General features: G+C 40.9%; 1 protein-coding gene and 1 pseudogene across 4 annotated transcripts in view; both read right to left on the bottom strand.

Annotated features, from left to right (window-relative positions):
* The window catches only part of UBE4A (ubiquitination factor E4A), a 55301-nt gene that overhangs the window by 26906 nt on the left and 7682 nt on the right, over window positions 1–20713 (bottom strand). For all 4 annotated transcript variants that reach the window (XR_010727358.1, XM_066246103.1, XM_066246127.1 and 1 more), the window contains 8 exons: window positions 13957–14130; window positions 13270–13382; window positions 12456–12608; window positions 11377–11536; window positions 10547–10749; window positions 10150–10341; window positions 8903–9236; window positions 7309–7429 (listed from right to left, as the gene is read on the bottom strand). Coding sequence is in view for 3 of the 4 variants with exons in the window: in XM_066246103.1 (XP_066102200.1) it covers window positions 7309–7429; window positions 8903–9236; window positions 10150–10341; window positions 10547–10749; window positions 11377–11536; window positions 12456–12608; window positions 13270–13382; window positions 13957–14130 (1450 nt within the window). In the remaining variant the exon portion in view is untranslated. The remainder of the gene's footprint in view (window positions 1–7308; window positions 7430–8902; window positions 9237–10149; window positions 10342–10546; window positions 10750–11376; window positions 11537–12455; window positions 12609–13269; window positions 13383–13956; window positions 14131–20713) is intronic.
* Window positions 16629–17389, bottom strand: LOC136314798 (cell cycle checkpoint protein RAD1 pseudogene; annotated as a pseudogene).

The following is a 20713-nucleotide window of genomic DNA, read 5'->3' as shown; positions in this document are numbered from 1 at the left end:
AGTCTAAGATTGATTTCTCAGTTGGAGGAGGACCAAACTTACATTCAGTAGCACGATTTCCATTCACTTTTGCAAACTGGATCCTTTTAACTTGAATTCAGCACTGTATGAAAATCTTTTCTGAGCCATTTCTGGGCAGAACATGGCAAAATGTAACCTACTGTAATACAGTGTGTCCATAAAGTCATGGTGCACTTTTGACTGGTCACAGGAAAGCAACAAAAGACGATAGAAATGTGAAATCTGCACCAAATAAAAGGAAAACTGTCCCAGTTTCATACCTATTCAGTGCAGTTCGATGTGGGCGCACGCACAGATTTTTTAGGGCTCCTTAGGTAGTTATCCCGTATAGCCTCCACAGACTCGTCACTGACTGATGGCCTACCAGAACGGGGTTTCTCCACCAAACTGCTGGTTTCCTTCACTGCTTATCCCACCGAGTAATGTTACTCCTATGTGGTGGCGCTTCATTATAAACGCGCCGATATTCACGTTGCACTTTGGTCAAGGATTTGAATTTAGCGAGCCACAGAACACACTGAACTTTCCTCTGTACCGTCCACATCTGACTGGCATGGCCGTGGGCTGCTCCGCTGTATACACGGTGTTACGTCATCATCTGCGCATGCGCACATGCTGCCACATCATCCTACAGAAACTGGGAGGGTTTTCCTTTTATTTGGTGCAGATTTCACATTTCTATCGTCTTTTGTTGCTTTCCTATGACTGGTCAAAAGTGCACCATGACTCTATGAACACATTGTATACTGGTAACAAGTGCGAAACAATAAGCTCAAGGACAAGAGCAAAACAGCAGGAAATGCAAGTAAAAAGCCCCCAAACCCTATAAGATGCACCCAGTTTTTAGACCCCAAATTTTTCAAAAAAGTGTGGGAGATGGTGTAAAGCCAGTAGCCACGACCACCATCACAGCTGCCTGGCCCATGCAGGTTCGCATTTGATTCAGACAGATGGTAATGAAACAACGAAGCCAAGAACTGGTGGGCCATTAGCTTTAATACTAGCTTCCAACCAGTGGGCAAGAAATACACACAGTGGGAAAACACTTTCCTTTCCATTCAGGGCTCCCAAAGGCACTGACTTATCTGAGTTTCCTGGAATCAAAGGTGTCTACCTCACCAGCCTTATTCACCTCTGCTCCCCATCTCCTTCTCTCTGCACAAATTCTGCACTAACTGGCTTCTCCTTCAGCACTCCGCCATCTGGGCTGCTTCTTCTCTCCTCCACGTGGCTTTTCTCTGCTCTCTCCTCTCTAATGCTAATCTCAGGAACTGAGAGAGAGCAAGCTCTCAGTCTGCCCCATTTTATAGTGTAGAAATCAAAACCTTTAACCCAATATACAAACAAGGAAGTCTCTGATACATAGTCACTTAAGGTGGGAAAGGCTTAGTCTTAAAACTAAGCCTTAGGGTATAACAACCCTGCCTGCTTACAGCCTGTCCCCCATACTCAATGCAAATTATAAGCAAGCAAACCTATATATCACATTTACAAACTTATTTGACCAACATTCCACCCCTTTTGCTCACTTCACAATCTAAAGCACAGGTATATCTGCACAAGGAAATTAGGCACATTACACAAATTACAACAACATGACAAATCATACAATTTCAACAATTACAAAGGTACATTTCACCAGTCTCTGAGCACTTTGCCAAAAGCACAAAATGTCCTTGGACTTCTCTCTAGCCATGGGAAAAGCTTCCCGGGGCAGGGGATGGCCTCCAGCTAAGCTGCCCCCTACCCCCATCAGGGTATTTCACATTGTCCAAAATCCGTAAGTCCATCCAACAAAGAAGCCAGTGCTCACTCTGGTCATAGTCCAGGAATCGGTCCAAGCTCATGGGGCGTCAGCCACCCCCCTCATCCCTGCTGTCCTGGCAGGTCTTACCCTGTCCCAAAGAGGAGCACATGGCAATGGAAGTTAGCATTTCCATCTCTGCTCCGGAGAGCATGATGGAATCCACCCCTATGTCCAAAATCGCAGACCTACCAGGGAGACGTAGTAGGTACTCCTTGCTGCTGGGCTCTCACCTTCTGAAGACTGCGAACTGCAACTCCAGCCTGATTCTCCTCATCCTCCAAAGAGGAACTGAAAACACCAGCTCCCACTGCCTTCTGCTCTGCAGGTCTTGTAGCCCCAGCTTCGGCCTCAGCCCCGGCCTCCTGCTGCTGCTGGCTCTCCACAGCGTCCAGGACAAGCTGCAACTTACGAACCTGTGATTCCTTCTCCAGTGGCTGCTCCATTTCCAAGCAAATATTGCGAACCTGGTTGGCCTCCTCTGGTGCTTGCTCCAGCTCCAGGGTCGGCATCTTTTTCTCCCATGTTTGCTCCAGCTCCTTCCACTGCTCGGTTTGCAGGTCCCGGGCAGCCTCTTCCACAGAGCTCTTGGTTTCCTCACACATGGCTGTGAAAGTCAGCCAGCCTACAGCCCCCAAAAGGACAGCCATGGGGAGCCATAACAGCAGCCATTCCTCTACTCCACCGCTCAAAGGTGATGGTGGCTCCATACTGAACTGTATCGAATCCTGCCACAGACTACACCAAATGTAAAGCTGGTAGCCAGGGCCACCATCACAGCCACCTGGCCCATGCAGGTTCGCATTTGATTCAGACAGACAGTACAATGGAACAGAGAACTGGTGGGCCATTAGCTTTAATCCTTGCACCCAGCGGGCAAGAAATATACACAGTGGGAAAACATTTCCCTTTCCATTCAGGGCTCCCAAAGGCACTGACTTATCTGAGTTTCCTGGAATCAAAGGTGTCTACCTCACCAGCCTTATTCACCTCTGCTCCCCATCTCCTTCTCTCTGCACAAACTCTGCACTAAGTGGCTTCTCCTTCAGCACTCCGCCATCTGGGCTGCTTCTTCTCTCCTCCACGTGGCTTTTCTCTGCTCTCTCCTCTCTAATGCTAATCTCAGGAACTGAGAGAGAGCAAGCTCCCGGTCTGCCCCATTTTATAGTGTAGAAATCAAAACCTTTAACCCAATATACAAACAAGGAAGTCTCTGATACATAGTCACTTAAGGTGGGAAAGGCTTAGTCTTAAAACTAAGCCTTAGGGTATAACAACCCTTCCTGCTTAGCTTGTCCCCCACACCCAATGCAAATTATAAGCGAGCAAACCTATATGTCATATTTACAAACTTATTTGACCAACAGACGGCAAGCTGACAAAAGTCCTCACAGTTTAAGGTTTAAGCAAAAGGGCTAAGCTCTTCCCTACAACCTCTGATTGTTTGATTAAGTAGGTAAAGGTCATTTACATGCCCTTCCCCACACCTTCACGTTAGCTATAATGCTGATGGTTTCTACTCATCCCATTCCTCACATCCCTAGAAGAGACTGGAGGCAGTTTTCTTTTTACCCTTTGTTTTGTGAAGTTAAAATGTTATGCACAGTGGGGGGTTTTCTGCACTTGGGAGAATTCTTGGTTTGCCTTGAAAATGTGACTTTGTGATCTCTCTTTGTTTTGCAAAATAACTTTGCTTTACACTATAAAAATAAAGCTTTTGGGAGTGCAGGGGCTCTTGCAGACTATCAGTCTTGGCAATGAGTCCTCCTGATTCCATCTTTTTTCTTTCTGTATTTATTTTCTAATCCTCTGTCATTCATACATGGGGAAATATAGTATATGGATGGTCTTTCCATGGTTAGAAGAGAACTAAGGCTGGTGAAAAAGGACTCTACATTAGTAATGACCACATATAAACAGGCAGTCACCTGGGATGCAGTCTAAAAGAAGCAGCTCCCAGCCTTCTGCTGTTCAATATTATATTATTTTTCACAAAGGGTCAGCCAAATATTCTCTAATGCAAGGAAGACCCACAATTCAATGTTATGGATGGTTTTCTCTATATGTACAGTCCAAAATAATCTTCTTTTGCCATGCAGATAATGTCTGGGGTTAAGTAACCTATACTGGGTGTATGGCCAGTTGCCACGGCCACCATCACAGCCCCCTGGCCCGTGCAGGTTCGCATTTGATTCGGACAGACGGTAATGAAACAACGAGCCAAGAAATGGTGGGCCATTACCTTTTAATCCTAGCTTGCACCTGGCGGGCAAGAAATACACACAGTGGGAAAACACTTTCCTTTCCATTCAGGGCTTCCAAACTCACTGACTTATCCGAGTTTTCCTAGGATCAAAGGTTTCTAGCTCACCAGCCTTATTCACCTCTGTTCCCCATCTCCTTCTCTCTGCACAAACTGGCTTCTCCTTCAGCACTCCGCCATCTTGGCTGCTTCTCCTCTCCTCCACGTGGCCTTTCTCTGCTCTCCTACAGCATGGACTCCTCCTAGAACGTAATCACTCTTCCCTCCAAACACGTGATCTCTCTTCCTTTTAAAACCTTTTGGAGCGAAAGCCTTCCCCTAACACACATTAATATAATTATGCCCATCCCAAGCAACTAATATTATCACCTAAGTGACGGGCTTCCATGTGGGCAGAGCCATCTTTAACAAAGTGAGCATAATATATTTTATCTGCCCAACACTGCGGAACTAGATGACATTTATTTTTGTGTTTGTATCTAGATGGCTGAACAGGTCAAACATGCTGAATTGTTATCTATTGTCTCATTTAAAACGTTGATGACAAGAATAGAAAAATTCCCTAATAAAGATCTAATTTCATTTTTCTATTTTTTAAATGATTTTATTTAACCAATAGATGATTCCCCCCCTAAGGAACAGCAGAGGGAGAGTTAGATAAATTTCCATGTTGAACAATAGACAATATTAATGATAGAAACCAACAGCTCTGAAAATCCTGACTGCTTTAGTCCTTTGAAGACGATTTTATGACATGCAAACAGTGAGGACACAAGGCTGAGCACAAAGCTGTAAATTCCTCTATACATTCACCAGTAAATATTATCTGCAAGTATGAGTAGGGGGAATGAGAACTTGTTGCTTCACTCTAGCTGTTCATTGGTTGCTTGTTGTATGTGCCTTGATTGGGGAAGCCCAGGGTCTCAGCATTCCAGGTCAGCTCTCTATCCACTACCAACACAGGTCAGGCTAATTTCAATTTTCAAGAAATTTGCCAAGTTTTGTAAAATGCTGTGTCAATTCAAGTATCCTGGTAAGGTATTAAAAATTGCTATCCTCAATACCTCTAACTATTGACTACATATTGAAAGTAGCTCTTTTCTCTCCTTATTTATACTTGTAATCACAATCAGCTGAATTACAGGGGAAAACTGCTAGAACCACTATAGCTAGCTAGAACCTGAACCTTTTTTTTTTTTTTTTTTTGGCAGAGACAGAGAGAATCAGAGAGAGGGACAGATAGGGACAGACAGACAGGAAGGGAGAGAGATGAGAAACATCAATTCTTCATTGTGGCTCCTTAGTTGTTCATTGATTGATTTCTCATATGTGCCTTGACTGGGGGGCTCCAGCAGACTGAGTGACCCCTTGCTAGAGTCAGCAACCTTGGGCAAAGCTGGTGAGCCTTGCTCAAATCAGATGAGCCCGCGCTCAAGCTGGCGACCTCAGGGTCTTGAACCTGGGTCCTCCACATCCCAGTCCAATGCTCTACCCACTGCGCTACCGCCTGGTAAGGCTAGAACCAGAACCATTTTTGAAAATCATACACTTTAGTTCTCAAATCTTCACATTTCTTTTTTTTTTTTTAATTTATTTTATTTTACTTATTCATTTTAGAGAGGAGAGAGAGAAGAGAGAGAGACAGGGGGGAGGAGCTGGAAGCATCAACTCCCATATGTGCCTTGACCAGGCAAGCCCAGGGTTTTGAACCGGCGACCTCAGCATTTCCAGGTCGACGCTTTATCCACTGCGCCACCACAGGTCAGGCCAATCTTCACATTTCTAAAGTCCTCTTTATGTTTTATTTGAACATAGATCTTTTGTGGTCATACTGATCTTACTGGAATCCCTTATAAACATTTCTTTAATTTTGCCAATTTTGCCCAGGCTGGATAGCTCGGTTGGTTAGAGTGTTGTCTCAATATACCAAGGTTGTGGGTTTGATCCCCGGTCAGGGCACATACAAGAATCAACCAGTGAGTGCATAAATAGGTGAAAAGACAAATTGATGTTTCTTTTTCTCTCTCTCTAAATCAATACATAAAGAAGTAAAAAAAATAAAATTATGGCCCTGGCCCAGTAACTCAGTTGATTAGAGCGTTGTCTCATCACGCCAAAGTTGTGGGTTTGATCCCTGGTCAGGGTACATACAAGAATTAACGGCCCTGGCCGGTTGGCTCAGCGGTAGAGCGTCGGCCTGGCGTGCGGGGGACCCGCGTTCGATTCCCGGCCAGGGCACATAGGAGAAGCGCCCATTTGCTTCTCCACCCCCACCCCCTCCTTCCTCTCTGTCTCTCTCTTCCCCTCCCGCAGCCAAGGCTCCATTGGAGCAGAGATGGCCCGGGCGCTGAGGATGGCTCCTTGGCCTCTGTCCCAGGCGCTAGAGTGGCTCTGGTCGCGGCAGAGCGACGCCCCGGAGGGGCAGAGCATTGCCCCCTGGTGGGCAGAGCATCGCCCCTGGTGGGAGTGCCGGGTGGATCCCGGTCGGGCGCATGCGGGAGTCTGTCTGACTGTCTCTCCCTGTTTCCAGCTTCAGAAAAAAAAAAAAAAAAAAAAAAAGAATTAACCAGTGAATCCATAAATAAGTTGAACAACAAATCAATGGCTCTCTCTTCTATCTAAAAAAATTAATAAAAAATCTTTTAAAAATAAATAAATTAATCATTTTGTCAATGTTGTCTCTACATCATAGAATAAAGCTTGGCCTTTTTTCATCAAGAGTGTAAGTAATGAAAGTTCAAGAGCAGAAAATGAAATATTAAATGAAAACAATTCTACTTTCACAGATGACAACAGGAAGACAGTGATTTAAAAATTTGAAAGTTTAGAAAAAAATACTAGCGAACTTTAATTTTAAAAAGTTTAACATGTCAATAATTAAAAATGAATTCAAGTTAACTGGGCAAAGCCAATTCATGTAAATACAAATAAATGCATATAATGCCCTTTTCCTACCAAATCCTACTGTGAGCCTTCATATTATATAAGACTGACTTTGAACTAAATAGTTCTTGCCTAATGACATCAGGAGAGTTACTGCCCGGGCCCAGTAGCTCAGTTGGTTACAGCATTGTCCCAATACGCCAAGGGTGCAAGTTCAATCCCTAGTCAGGGTACATACAAGAATGCATAAATAAATGGAACAGTAAGTAGACGTTTCTCTCTCTCAAATCAATAAATAAATCAAAGTAAAAAAAGAACAAAACTAAAGAAGAATTACCTGTGAAATCCTAAGTATAACGTATACTCTGTCAGGACAAGGTTCTCTGTTACAAGGTTGTAGGTCTGGGGAAACTTTGGCTCCTGTACAGCTGGGATCAGACAGGTTTCTTTGTCCAAACCTCAAAGAAGTTAAAAGGAACAGTAAATGGCTTGCCACAGACATCTGTCCTGGTCTCCCCTTATTCTAGTTCAACTTCCATACTGCTATCATGCTATCAGTGTTACCTTTTTTTTTTTTTTTAGTAATATCTTCTTAAAAACAATCTTATCACATTACTACTCCTTTGTTTAAAAAAATCTTTTGGCTTCTCACTATCAACAGAAATGCAGTTAAGCCTGACCAGGCGGTGGCGCAGTGGGTAGAGCGTTGGACTGGGATGCAGAGGACCCAGGTTTGAGACCCCGAGGTCGCCAGCTTCAGCGCGGGCTCATCTGGTTTGAGCAAAAGCCCACCAGCTTGAACCCAAGGTCACTGGCTCCAGCAAGAGGTTACTCAGTCTGCTGAAGGCCCGCGGTCAAGGCACATATGAGAAAGCAATCAATGAACAACTAAGATGTTGCAACACGCAACAAAAAACAAATGATTGATGCTTCTCATCTCTCTCCGTTCCTGTCTGTCTGTCCCTGTCTATCCCTCTCTCTGACTCACTGTCTCTGTAAAATATAAACAAATAAAGTTTAAAAAAAAAAAAAAGAAATGCAGTTAAATTTCTTTAGCTTAATCATGAAGTCACCAAAAATGAAAAGGAACAGATAATATTGTTCAAGTGCTAGACAATGGATCATTTGTATCTATTTTGTGCTTCTCTTTAAGATTATTTGCTTTTGAACATGTCTTACTTTTACAACTGGAAAAGTTACAAAACTGACAGGAACTATGTACACTGAAATTACATGTAATTCTTTCCGAGTGGTAGAATTATAAATTTTTCTTTTCACTTCTCTGTATTGTTCGAGTTTTCTCTAAGCTGGACCTAATCTTCTGCCTCTCCAGACTCACTTCCTGCCATTCGCATAACCTTCCCTCCTCCGCCTTTAGCCATAATGATCTTTTTACTGTTCCTTAGTCAAGCCTTTCCATAGTGTTGGTGCTTTATGTGCTTTATGCTTGTCATTCTCTCTGCATAAAGGGATTCCTTGCTGCTTTGTCTGATAAACCCACCCCCTCTCTCAAAGCTCAGCTATAAAGACCTCCAACTTCTATAGAATTTATTTCTCACTCCTTCCTCTGTGTTCCCACAGCTTAGCTATGCATATCATACTATAATTATCCATTAATATATCTGCTTCCTTCTGGGGTTTTTGGAGTCATAAACGACAGGGACTGTGCTTTACTAATTTTTAAAAGAAAAAAATGAATGAATACACAAGGCTGTCAAATTCAGAGAGCATGTCTCACTAAAGCACAACATTTAAAAGCTACCAGTTTTATTGGTAAATGTCTGTCCTAGTGAAATTTATAATAGCTCTTCTGTCTGCCTCATCTTCTTTAAGAGGCACCTTTGTGAGAAATAATATGGACACGAGTGCCTTTGATATCACACACATGCAAACACATACACACAATTTAGGGAAGCCCAGTACTCCCTTACCTCTCATGTGTACATTTTTTATTTTTCGTTCTTCATCAGTCAACTCCTTCAGGGCACAGTAAGTGGGATTAAAGGTGAGGAGTCGAGAGGATCTGGGTTTGCAAAATGGCTGGCACAGCTTCAGGAGAGCAGCACCCAGATTCAGAAAGAAGGCATCTGAGGCATACATTTGGAAGAAGATTTCTGGCATCTGGTTGGCCCAAATCTTGGTGCGGCCTGCATTTGCATGCAAACAGTTTCCAAGCCAGGACAAGATACAGTGTTTGGTTTCTGGAGAGAGCTGGAGTAAGTTCTTCAGCATCTGGTAGATCTTTTCATGGAACTGAGCCATGAACTGTTTAATCAGAAAACATAACCACAGAACATTCCAGTTTCACAATCCTAATATTGATTACTCCCAAACTTTAGCCACCGGCAATTTCTAAAAATATGTCAATCCTAATCTTTTTCCTTACTCTCCCTGTGCCTTACCCCCAGGTCTAATTAAAAAACGTTTTCTGGGCACTTATGAGATTTCCTGATGAGCTGCCAAACTGCAGATAGCATTTATGTAGCTTTAGAGTTGGGATCAGTAAACTTTTTCTGCAAAGGGTCAAATGATAAATGTTTCTGGCTCTGCATGCCATGTGGCCCTTATAGCAACTATTCAGCTCTACCATTATGACATGAAATCAAGCCATCAATAACATATACAACGGGCATGGCTGTGTTTAATAAAACTATTTACGAGAACAGGTGGCAGGCAGAATTTGGCTACTGCTGTAATTTGCAATCCTGTGTTTTGGGAGCTGTGGTGATGGGAGATTTAAACTACCCCCAATTCAACCATTTACTGCCTCATGTTGGCTAGACTTCTGTAATTTATACTAAGAAGGCCAAATAGAGAGGACATAGAAAGGAGGTAAAGAGAAAATAAATTGGTTTACTGGCTGGAGTTCAGTCAGAAGATTTAGGAGCTAAAGTTCTGTAAGAAACAGGTTGGTGAGAAAAACAAGAGTGGAGAGGAAGAGGCTGTGCTCCAGCATAGGACAAAGAATAGCAGCAACTTATTCTTGAAACCACACCAACGTTTATCCTCGGCCCTTAGCACGTGCTATAAAGAGGGTAACTTCTTTACATGATTAAAAAGCCAACCAGATCAACCTGCTTTCCCAAATGGCCTCCAGCAGCCTTATCTGCATCTGCTTCCTGAGGAAATTCTAGTCAATCTAAGATCAGAGGCTGGGATACACTGTAAGCAGTTCCACCTGATGGATGTTGGCCTCTTGTACTTTGATTTCCTGGGGACTGGAACGAGATGGATTCAAGAAGTAGCCATGATTTTCTACAACACCCGCAGTCTTTAATAAGCAGGAGATATTCAAGATAACTCCCAGCAAGGTCTTCTGGTACATTTGCCCATTGCTAAGGTCCTTGGGCTGAATGTATTCTACAAAAACCTGTAGGAAAAGATAAGTCCTACTTATTTGTTTGTATGATGAGATAAATGTGATGGGGTGAGAGGGCCTCAAAGAGTTAAGTCTACACAACAACTAATACATCTTTCTCTTGTTAAACAAGTAATATTATAGTGCCCTCAGCATAGGGAAGCATAAATTATTAAATCTTCAGCTCATCAACTGATATACCACTTTTCAGACTTACTTTTGCCATATCCTTTTGCCTAGTGAAATAGAGAAGAATGTCCAGATATGCATACAACAGGATCTGGCAGAGTTCTAGATCTTTTATTCGATCCAATAAAATATCAAACACTGGAATCATGACTTCAGGAAATGTTCGAACTTCCTCATCCAATATCAAGGCTTCAATGACCTCTTCCAGAAACTCAGTTACATCTTCAAACTCTAATAGAAAGCAAATGAGAGAGAAAGGAGGCCATGGGAATTTTTATCTACCTTTACACTGGCTCTTAACTCTCCTGGTACTTAAAAAGTTTTTTTTATTTATTGATTTCACAGAGAGAGAGAAAGAAAGAGAGAGACAGAAACATTGTCTTATTGTTCTACTTCTTTATGCACTCATTGGGTGATTCCTGTATGTGCCCTGACCGGGGATCAAACACAACCTGGGAGTCAGGATGACACTCTAACCAACTGAGCTACCTGACCAGGGCCTCTTCTGATATTTTAGGTAATCCTACTGATATTCAACATCAAAGGTCAAGGTATGAATCCTCTTCGTTAATATTTATGGCTCTAAGACTTTTCAATGTACTTAAAGGTATTCTAAATTTGGAAATCAAAATGTAGAAGTTCACCACCCTGACCAGGCAGCTTCAAAGTTGTGGGTTCAATCCCTGGTCACATACAAGAATCAACCAATGAATGCATGGATTATTGGAACAATAAATCGATGTCTTTCTCTCTCTCTCCCCCTGTTCCTCTCTCTCTAAAATCAATAAAAAAAATTTTTTTAATTAGATACCTCATTTAAAAAATCTAGAAGCTCACAGATCTTGCTTATGTACTCACGGGCTCCTTGGATGGCTTCCAACATCAAATCTACCAGTTGCTCATGGATGTTTTGGTCAACATATATCTCTGGGGTGAGGAGAACTGTTCGAGTATTGGACACAGTGAGGTTCCTGCACTGTACTGCAAAAGGTAGCAGGTTCTCTGGAACTTTGGTAATCTGGAAACAGCATAAAGAAGAGAGGGAAGAGTCTAGTTCTATAACCTGGAATAAGGGTGGACATAACAAATAGAAAGGAAAAGACACTGTGTTCCAAAACAGTATTGCTCTCCCATGGCTACTTGAAAATTCATGAGAGTTCATTCTTTGGTTTAAGGAATCACCTACCTGTTAGAATTCCAGTGCTGGAAGTGACCAAGCTTGGTCTATTATTTACACCTCAGTAGAAATGAGTTTATCAGACCTTTTCAAAAAAAATTGTTACTGATTTTTTTTTTTTTTTTAGAGAGAGAGAAAGAGAGAAACATGGATTTGTTGTTTCACTTATTTATGCATTCACTGGTTGATTCTTATTTGTGCCTGGACTGGGATCAAACCTGCAATCTTGGCATACTGGGATGATGCTCTAACAAACTGAGCTGACCTACTGGGCCTGGGCTTCCAATTATTTATGCATTCATTGGTTGTTTCTTGGAAGTGCCCTGACTGGGGATTGAACCCCTAACCTTGGCATATTGGGAAGATGCTCTAACCAACTGTGCTACCCCGGCCAAGGCTATCAAACCTTTAAAACTTTTTCAAAATTAAAAAAAAAAAAATGTATATTTAATTTAATTAATTTATTGGGATAACCTGATTCGCCATATCATACCTTTTTAAAGAGTTTTTGTATAGAGAATGAAAGGCACTGGTTCACTGGGGAAAGGTGTGGATCCCAAGCCACAGAAAGAAGACTAATACTTTATAAGACAAACTAATAGTGCCTCATATCAATATCTAGTTACAGATATACTATGACGTATATAAAAAACCCAATATAAAAGACATTGATCCAGCTCTCTGGTTTACATGTTGAAGGCATACCTATAAGGACAATATAGTAGTCAATGGAAATTATTATTATTATTATTATTATTACCTCTTCCTTGGCTCTTTGGAAGCAGGAATAAAGGTAACAAAAAATGTGCCTCTCCCCCGCATCTCGATCAGCAGAGAGATTTAATGTTGTAGAAGAAGTCATATTAATCAAGTGGTTGTCAGGATCTTGAAGTAATAGGCGAGCAAAGACAGCCTATTAAAAACAAACCAACAAAAATACTAAACCACCACCAAGTTAAATCTAGAACATCAAGATGTAAAAGGTAATTTTGACATAGGTTATTGTGATAAATATAGAATGTAAAGGGGAAAATAGAACCCAATGTATTATTACTTTAGAAAATACTATATATACAGTGTAACTGTGTATACATAGTTATCCTAAATCAAGCTCAAGTGTTTGGTATAGCCTGTAGCACATTGTAAGCATTAAAAGAATATTTGTTGAATGGTGCAGAGAATCAGCGATTAAACTTATGTGAAATCTACTACTCTGTGTGATTGCTGACCTCACTCAAACTTATACAGTTTAAACATACAAAGTTAACCTACAAGTTGTCAAGTGTCTTCCCTACCAAACTTTTATTCCTTTGAAGTTAATTAGGTACCTATATAGTAAAATGCCTGTTTTGATTTGGAAATTATATAAAGAACAAATGATATTTTAACTAGTTTTAAAGAATGGGTAGATTTGGATTTGTGGCCATTGTCAATAAGAAGATTCCAAAAGAGGACCATTACAAACAATGGGAGAGATGGAGGTAAGCAAAGTCTTGGCTGGAGAAGGGTGAACAGACTGCAGTTGCCTGGCTAATTTTTGCTGAAGGCACACATAAAGAACAACTGAGTGTTACCTGCTCAATGTTGTTCATATCAAGCCAGTCTTGATCTTCGAGGTCTACTGCCATTTCTTCCAAATATACACAGCGGGTGGGGATACCATTCCCACTTTTCAAGCTTGGATCACCTGGGAAATAGTTTTAAATCTAGTAGGTTAAGGATAATGCTTCTGTTTTATACAAGGGATCTTGACAGCACTTCTCTTGAACTCCATGTTTGACTCAGGTAATATCAGAATGACCTTGACTTACAAAGCAGTATCTAAATAGTAAAGTTTCCCCTCCCTCCGTTAAGGAGCATGGACTTTTTATAAACTTAACATCAGGATATTTAAAGAGTAAATCCCACACATTAGCATTAACTTTGGGTTTAATTGCAGATAAGGCACAGAGGAAAAACAGTCTCATACCTCTTGGGGCTAAATGTTTAGCTCACCTCTAAGAAGAAAATGGATTCATTCCCATTTCCTCCTTAAGGTAGTAAAGGCAAGTAGCTATATAGCCCAGTCAGTATCAAAATGGGAACGAAGTTCCATGGGATCAGCTTCATCAGGTTACATCAAAGCTGATAGATAAGCCCTGTGTTCTAGGGAGTGCAGTGGGTTTTTAACCAGTATATAAAACAGATTTCTAAGAGCAAGTTCCTAGCCCAAGCAGGAAGGGCAGAATAATGAACAGACTGGCTGTAAGTCTGTAACTCACTGTTGTCCAGAGTAATGAGGAAGATCCTTTGAATCATGTGATTGATGTTGAGTTGCTCACATATTTCCTGCTGTGAACGGAATGAGCGGCTAATTTCAGCCACAGAGTAATCAAAATCATCCAGGCTCTCTGACACACTATTATCCGAGTCATCTGGGCTAGCTGGGAGTTCATCTGCCAAAAAATTGCAGCCATTAACAGTTACACTCCTCTCTTTTAAGAGAACCAAGCATACTGCCAAAAATGATAAATATGTAACCAAGAGGAGGATAATCTTGCATGTGGAACAAGTCAATCAGCTAATTAGTGAACATCTCAAGTCAGGCTACATTAAAAAAAATTGACATTAGTTTCATGTGTGTAACATAAGATTATTTTGAACATAGTGCAAAATAATCACTAAAATTAGTTAACATGTTACCATACATAGTTGCACTTTTTTTTTTCTTGTGATGAGAACTTTTAAGAACTACTCTATTAGCAACTTTCACACATGGAATACAGTATTATTTTCTATAGTCACCATGCTATACAATTACATCCCCATGGATTTATTTTATAAATACAAGTTCATACCTTTTGGTCCCCTTTCACCTCTTTTGCTCACTCCAACTCCCATCTGTTCTCTGTATCTATGAGCTCTTTACTTATTTCACTTAATATAATACCCTTGTGCCTGACCAGGCGGTGGCGCAGTGGATAGAGCGTCAGACTGGGATGCAGAGGACCCAGGTTCGAGACCCCGAGGTCACCAGCTTGAGCGCAGGCTCAACTGGTTTGAGCAAAGCTCATCAGCTTGGACCCTAGGTAGCTGGCTCGAGCAAGGGGTTACTTGGTCTGCTGAAGGCCCGCGGTCAAGGCACAAATGAGAAAGCAATCAATGAACAACTAAGGTGTCACAATTTAAAACTGATGATAGATGCTTCTCATCTCTCCGTTCCTGTCTGTCTGTCCCTGTCTATCCCTCTCTCTGTCTCTGTAAAAAAAACAAAAACAAAAACCCTCATAACAGCTACTCTCGCAGGTGTGAGGCGAAATCTTGTGGTTTTAATTTGATGATTAGTGATATGGAGTGCCTTTTCATGTACCTGTTAGCCTTTTATGTGTTCTTTGGAAGAATGTATATTCAGAGCCTCTGCCTATTTTTAAATTGGACCGTTTTTAAAATTTTGTTCCTTAACCAGAGGGCTCCAGCTGAGCCAGGGACCTCTTGCTCAAGCCAATGACCACGGGATCAGGTCGATAATCCCACACTCAAACTGGCGACCCTGTACTCAAACTGGTGAATCTGTGTTCCAACCAAATGAGACTGTGCTCAAGATAGTGATCTTGGGGTTTCAAACCTGGAACCTTAGCATCCCAGGGTGACACTCTTATCTACTGTGCCACCACTGGTCAGGCAGGAAATATCTTAAGTATAGGATTCTGAAATCCCGGCTAAATGTCCTATCACATTTTACAAATCAAAAGTTTTATTCTTTCTATTCATAATCAATTGTACTCCACTGCCAAAATTAGAAACATAATTTTCCCTACAGAATCCTAGTGAACAAAGAATTACCTAATAGATCAGTCTTTATTTTAAATATGACCTTTTCCTGATTTTCAGATATTTTTAAATTTTTAGTTTATTAAATATCTACATGTCACAAAATAATTTCATTGAAAATTACCCAAGAAATGCAATTTGCTTAAAAATTGGCTTTTTACACCTAAGTTTGGTTGAGAAACTCTTATAGGGAAATAGAAGGTATCTAATAAGTACAGCAGTACTCACTATACTGAACAGTTTTGAGAATGAGATGGAAATCTGTAACTCTGAAGACTTTTATATCTTATTCATAGATTTCTTCAAAATTAATACTTTAAAAATAAATCATATAATTATTTACATTTGTTTGGTGATGCCTAAGCTTCAGAAGGTTTATGAAGAAATCTCATAAAAAGAAGCCAGTCATTTTTCAATGCAATTAAATGCTATTTTTTAAAAAAAATATTCTTTAACACAATGGTTCTCAAACTTTAAAATATATCAGAATTTCCAAGGGTGAGGGCAGTGTGTTTTATTTATTTTTAGAGAGAGAGTGAGAAAGATAGGAATATTGATCTGTTCCTGTACGTGCTCTGACCAGGGGTCAAACTCACAACCTTTGGGTATCAGGATGATGCTCCAACCAACTGAGCTATCTGGCCAGGGCAGAGAGGGAGCTTTTTAAACTACAGATGCTGGCTCACTTGCAGAGTTTCTGACAAGTTTCTAGGTGATGCTGATGATTTTGGTTGGGGCACACTTTAAGAATTACTGCTTTAAGATCTATTCTCCAGAATTCAAACTAGTAAGCAATGCTCATATGCTTTTTCTTTTTCTAATAAATAAATAAAAGAACACTTTATATATGGCTCCATCAAACTTTATTATTTTATTTTAGAGAGAAAGAGAAGGGGGGGGAGAGAGAAAGAGAAACATTGATTTGTTGTTCCACTTATTTATGCACTCACTGGTTGATTCTTGTATATGCCCCAACTGGGGATTGAACTGGCAACCCTGGTGTATCAGGACAATGCTCTAATGCCAACTGCCATACCCGGCCAGGGAGGCTCCATCAAACTTTACATTTTCAGACTTTTGAAATGTCCTACTTAAATAGAATATATAATTTATTCATCTTAGCTCATAATAAGTCTTATGAGTTCAAAAGACAGAACCACAGGATAGTCCCGTACTGGATAATCTGTTACTACATGAAAACATTTACTTACAAAATATGTAGTAACTTTAGGGTACAGGGACCTTTTTCCTATTCCTATTTCCTTCATGCTTCTTCCCTTTAGAAAATCTAATACAAAATCGTGAAGAACGAGAACATGACCTATCATGAATGTGTACCGAAATGTTACAGTGTACTGTCATACTTAAGATTCAGATTCAGGAGCTTCTTCATTAAGGCAGCACATATACTCCACAGAACATATTTGTCCATCTTCATTTCTAATCATATACCATAATGAGAGGTATATGATTGGTTATCTGTCCGGATAGAACTAACTTCTTTGCATAGGGTTTCAGTAAAGAAATCAGTTTGTTGACCTGGATCTGATTACAATTAAAATGATTTCATCAAATCAGAATCTTTGCAATAGTCAAGGTAGGAGCTTCCTGCATTCCCAAAGGTAGATAATCTGAAATAAGGCTTGTCAGGAGACATGGTGATCTGTAGGATCTCACTTGTCATATCCAATTCGGAAAATGCTTCACGGAGCTCCTGTGACTACAGAATAATTTTATTAATGGCATTAATAAAATCATGTTTTTATAAAAACATGCAGAAATAAAAAAATCCAGAGTTTTCTCAGCCTCCAGAATATTGATTTTACAGACTGTCACTTCTTCCAGAAATAGAATCAAAGGGTGACCATAACCTTGGTAACACATTTGAAGTACTGTCAAATTCCCTGGCACAGTACTTGATCTAAAAATAGATAAGCAGTCTATGCCTGACCTGTGGTGGCACAGTGGATGGAGCATTGTCCTGGAATGTGGAGATCGCCACCCCAGGCCTGTCCGGTCAAGAGAGAAACAGCTAATATGAGTTGCTGGTTCCTACTTCCTACCTGCCCACCTTTTTCTCTCTCACCTCTCGCTAAAATCAATAAATAAAATCTTAAAAAAAAAGATAAGCAGTCTAAAAGGACAGTTAAATTAATTTAAAAAGTAATAGGCTCTTCCTGAACTTTAAACTCTTGAAAAACTCCAGGCTTTACTCCCACATACTTTGCATTTTCCACTGTAACCTTGATTCCATTTTTAGTAGCAAAATACATGGTATGTTCTTGGAAATGAATAGCCTTCAGGACAGTGGCTATAATCTTGAGGCTGGCCACTAAGCTGTAGTCACTCTCATCTGCAACCTGCTGGTCTATGGGGGGCACTGTCCATCACATGGTCAGTGTCAAGGGATGCTCCTGGCACCAACACCTGCTCCTGTGGACCATGAAACACCTTTGTGGTGGGGTCCAGATGCCTGACTGCTCTTCCCAGCCAGGTCACTGGGGAAGCGAGATGCAGCCTCCCAAGCTCCCAGAGAAATGGGGAGGAAGTAAAACAGCCAGAACACATTTCTTTTGATAAGTCCAAACTGTACAGAAAAATATAATGTAAAAAGTCTCTGAGTCTGTTCCCTATGGACAACCCCTTCACTTAAAAATGTTTTCCATATTTTTTTCCTATTCTGGTGCTACTGTTCATTACTATAATTTTTAGTTTTTATAAAGAATGGGATCATACTGTATATACTGTTTTTCAGCTTGCTTTTTATTTTTTTTTTATGGGAGACCAAGACAGAGAGAGGGACAGACAGGGATAGACAGACAGGAAGAGAGAGAGAGAGAGAGAGAGAGAGAGAGAGAGAGAGAGAGAGAGATGAGAAGCATCAATTCTTTGCTGTGGCTCCTTAGTTGTTCACTGATTGCTCTCTCTTATATGCCTTGACCAGGGGGCTATAACCGAGCTAGAAACCTTGGGCTCAAGACAGCGACCATAGGGTCATGTATATGATCCCACGCTTAAGCCGGTGACCCTGTGCTCAAGTTGGTGAGCTTGCACTCAAGCTGGATGAGCCCACACTCAAGCCAGTGACCTTGAGGTTTTGAACCTAGTTTTCTGCGTTCTAAGCTGGTGCTCTATCCACTGCGCCACCACCTAGTCAGGCTCAGCTTGCCTTTTTTTTTTTTTTTTTTTTTTTTTTTACAGAGACAGAGAGAGAGTCAGAGAGAGGGACAGACATACAGGAATGGAAAGAGATGAGAAGCATCAATCATCAGTTTTTCGTTAAGACACCTTAGCTGTTCATTGATTGCTTTCTCATATGTGCCTTGACCGTGGGGCTACAGCAGACTGAGTAACCCCTTGCTCGAGCAGTGACCTTGGGTCCAAGCTGGTGAGCTTTTGCTCAAACCAGATGAGCCCAAGCTCAATCTGGTGACCTCGGGGCTCGAACCTGGGTCCTCTGCATCCCAGTCCGACGCTCTACCCACTGCGCCACCGCCTGGTCAGGCTCAACTTGCTTTTTAAATGTAATCATACCAATACCTTTCTCTGTTATGTCAGTTATAGCCTCTCTTGTCCTTTTCAACAGCTGCATTGTGTTGCATTGTATGTACACACTAGGATTTATATAGCTACTTCTCTAATGATGAACATTTGGGTTGTTATCAATTTTTCATGATTTCAAACAATACTGTACAGAATATAACTTACTCTTTCTGTGTACTTGTATGAGTGTTTCTGTATGCTAAATCTGTAGAAATAGAATTGCTGGGTTAATGAACTTGACCATTTAAGAGTTAATGTATAGCCTGTCCTGCAGTGGAGCAGTAGATAAAGTATCAACGTGGAACACTGAAGTCTCTGATTTGAAACCAGAGATTGTTCCTAGCTAGTTAGGCATATACAAGAAACAAATGTGAGTTGATGCTTCACATCCTCCAACCCCCCTGCCTTTCTCTCTCTCTACTCTACCTAAAATCAATAAATAAAAATCTTTTAAAAAAATAAATAAAAGTTAACATATACTACCAGATTACCTTAGCAATACTGCTCTAATTTATATGCTCACCAAAAATATCTAAGAAAATGCCTGTTTAAATATTCACATATGTCATAGGTAAAAATGATCTAATAATTATTATTTTTTGTGTGTGACAGAGACAGAGAGAGATAGAGAGAGGGACAGATAAGGACAGACAGACAAAAAGGAGAGAGATGAGAAGCATCAATTCTCTGTTGCAGCACCTTAGTTGTTCATTGATTGCTTTCTCCTATGTGCCTTGACCACGGGCCTTCAGCAGACCGAGTAACCCCTTGCTCAAGCCAGCAACCTTGGGCTCAAGCTGGTGAGTCTTGCTCAAACCAGATGAGCCTGCGCTCAAGCTGGTGACCTTGAGGTTTCGAACCTGGGTCCTCCGCATCCCAGTCCAACACTCTATCCACTGTGCCACCGCCTTGTCAGGCTCTAATTGTTTTGAATGGTCCTGATTTTTAAAATCATTTCATTATTGTATATAAGTTGCTTATTCATATGTTATTTTTCTTTCTAACTTGTTACTTTTTTGTTATTTATTAAATCCATTTACTTTTTTGTATAGCATCTTCAAAGACTGCCTCTCAGAATGGTACTCAGGCTGAATGAGTATAAAAGTAGTATTGTTCACTAAAAGCCACATGTGAGTCTGTATGTACTTTTCATCACTGACAAAAAAGGTTATTTGGAAATTCCAGGCAAAACTCTCAGAAGAGTTGGTTCAGTGTGGTGAGTTTAGTCACAGGAAAGCTCAGTATAAGAGGCCAAAGGTTTTGGCAGCGTAGGAACTGCTGGTGAAAACATGTTAATAAGCACTGTGGCATGATCAACTCAGTGTAAACAAACCAGGATGATGATGTGCCAAAATCGTGACAGAAGGTATGCGCCTGATTTGTCCCCATGGTGTGGGGCCTAGAGTGCTCCCAATTCTAGCCTGCTTTATGCCTGCTCACAGTCAGAAAAACAAGCGTTCTGTCACTGTACTCATAGACTAAGTTCTCTGCACACTAAGAGTGAAGGAAGCTAAGAACCTGGTTAGCAAAATTTCCCTCAACCACATACTCATAAATTTTATTTTCTCACTTTGTTATTTTTCCTGTTCCTCACTCTGCTTTCTCATCTACAATCTTCTAAACTAAGGTTTCTCATTCTGAGCCTGTATCCCAGAAATCTAGGCT

Source organism: Saccopteryx bilineata, chromosome 1 (genome assembly GCF_036850765.1).
Source record: "Saccopteryx bilineata isolate mSacBil1 chromosome 1, mSacBil1_pri_phased_curated, whole genome shotgun sequence".
Lineage (NCBI taxonomy): Eukaryota > Metazoa > Chordata > Mammalia > Chiroptera > Emballonuridae > Saccopteryx > Saccopteryx bilineata.
Note: the sequence above shows the minus strand (reverse complement) of the source record. Positions and strands in the feature narration are given on the sequence as shown.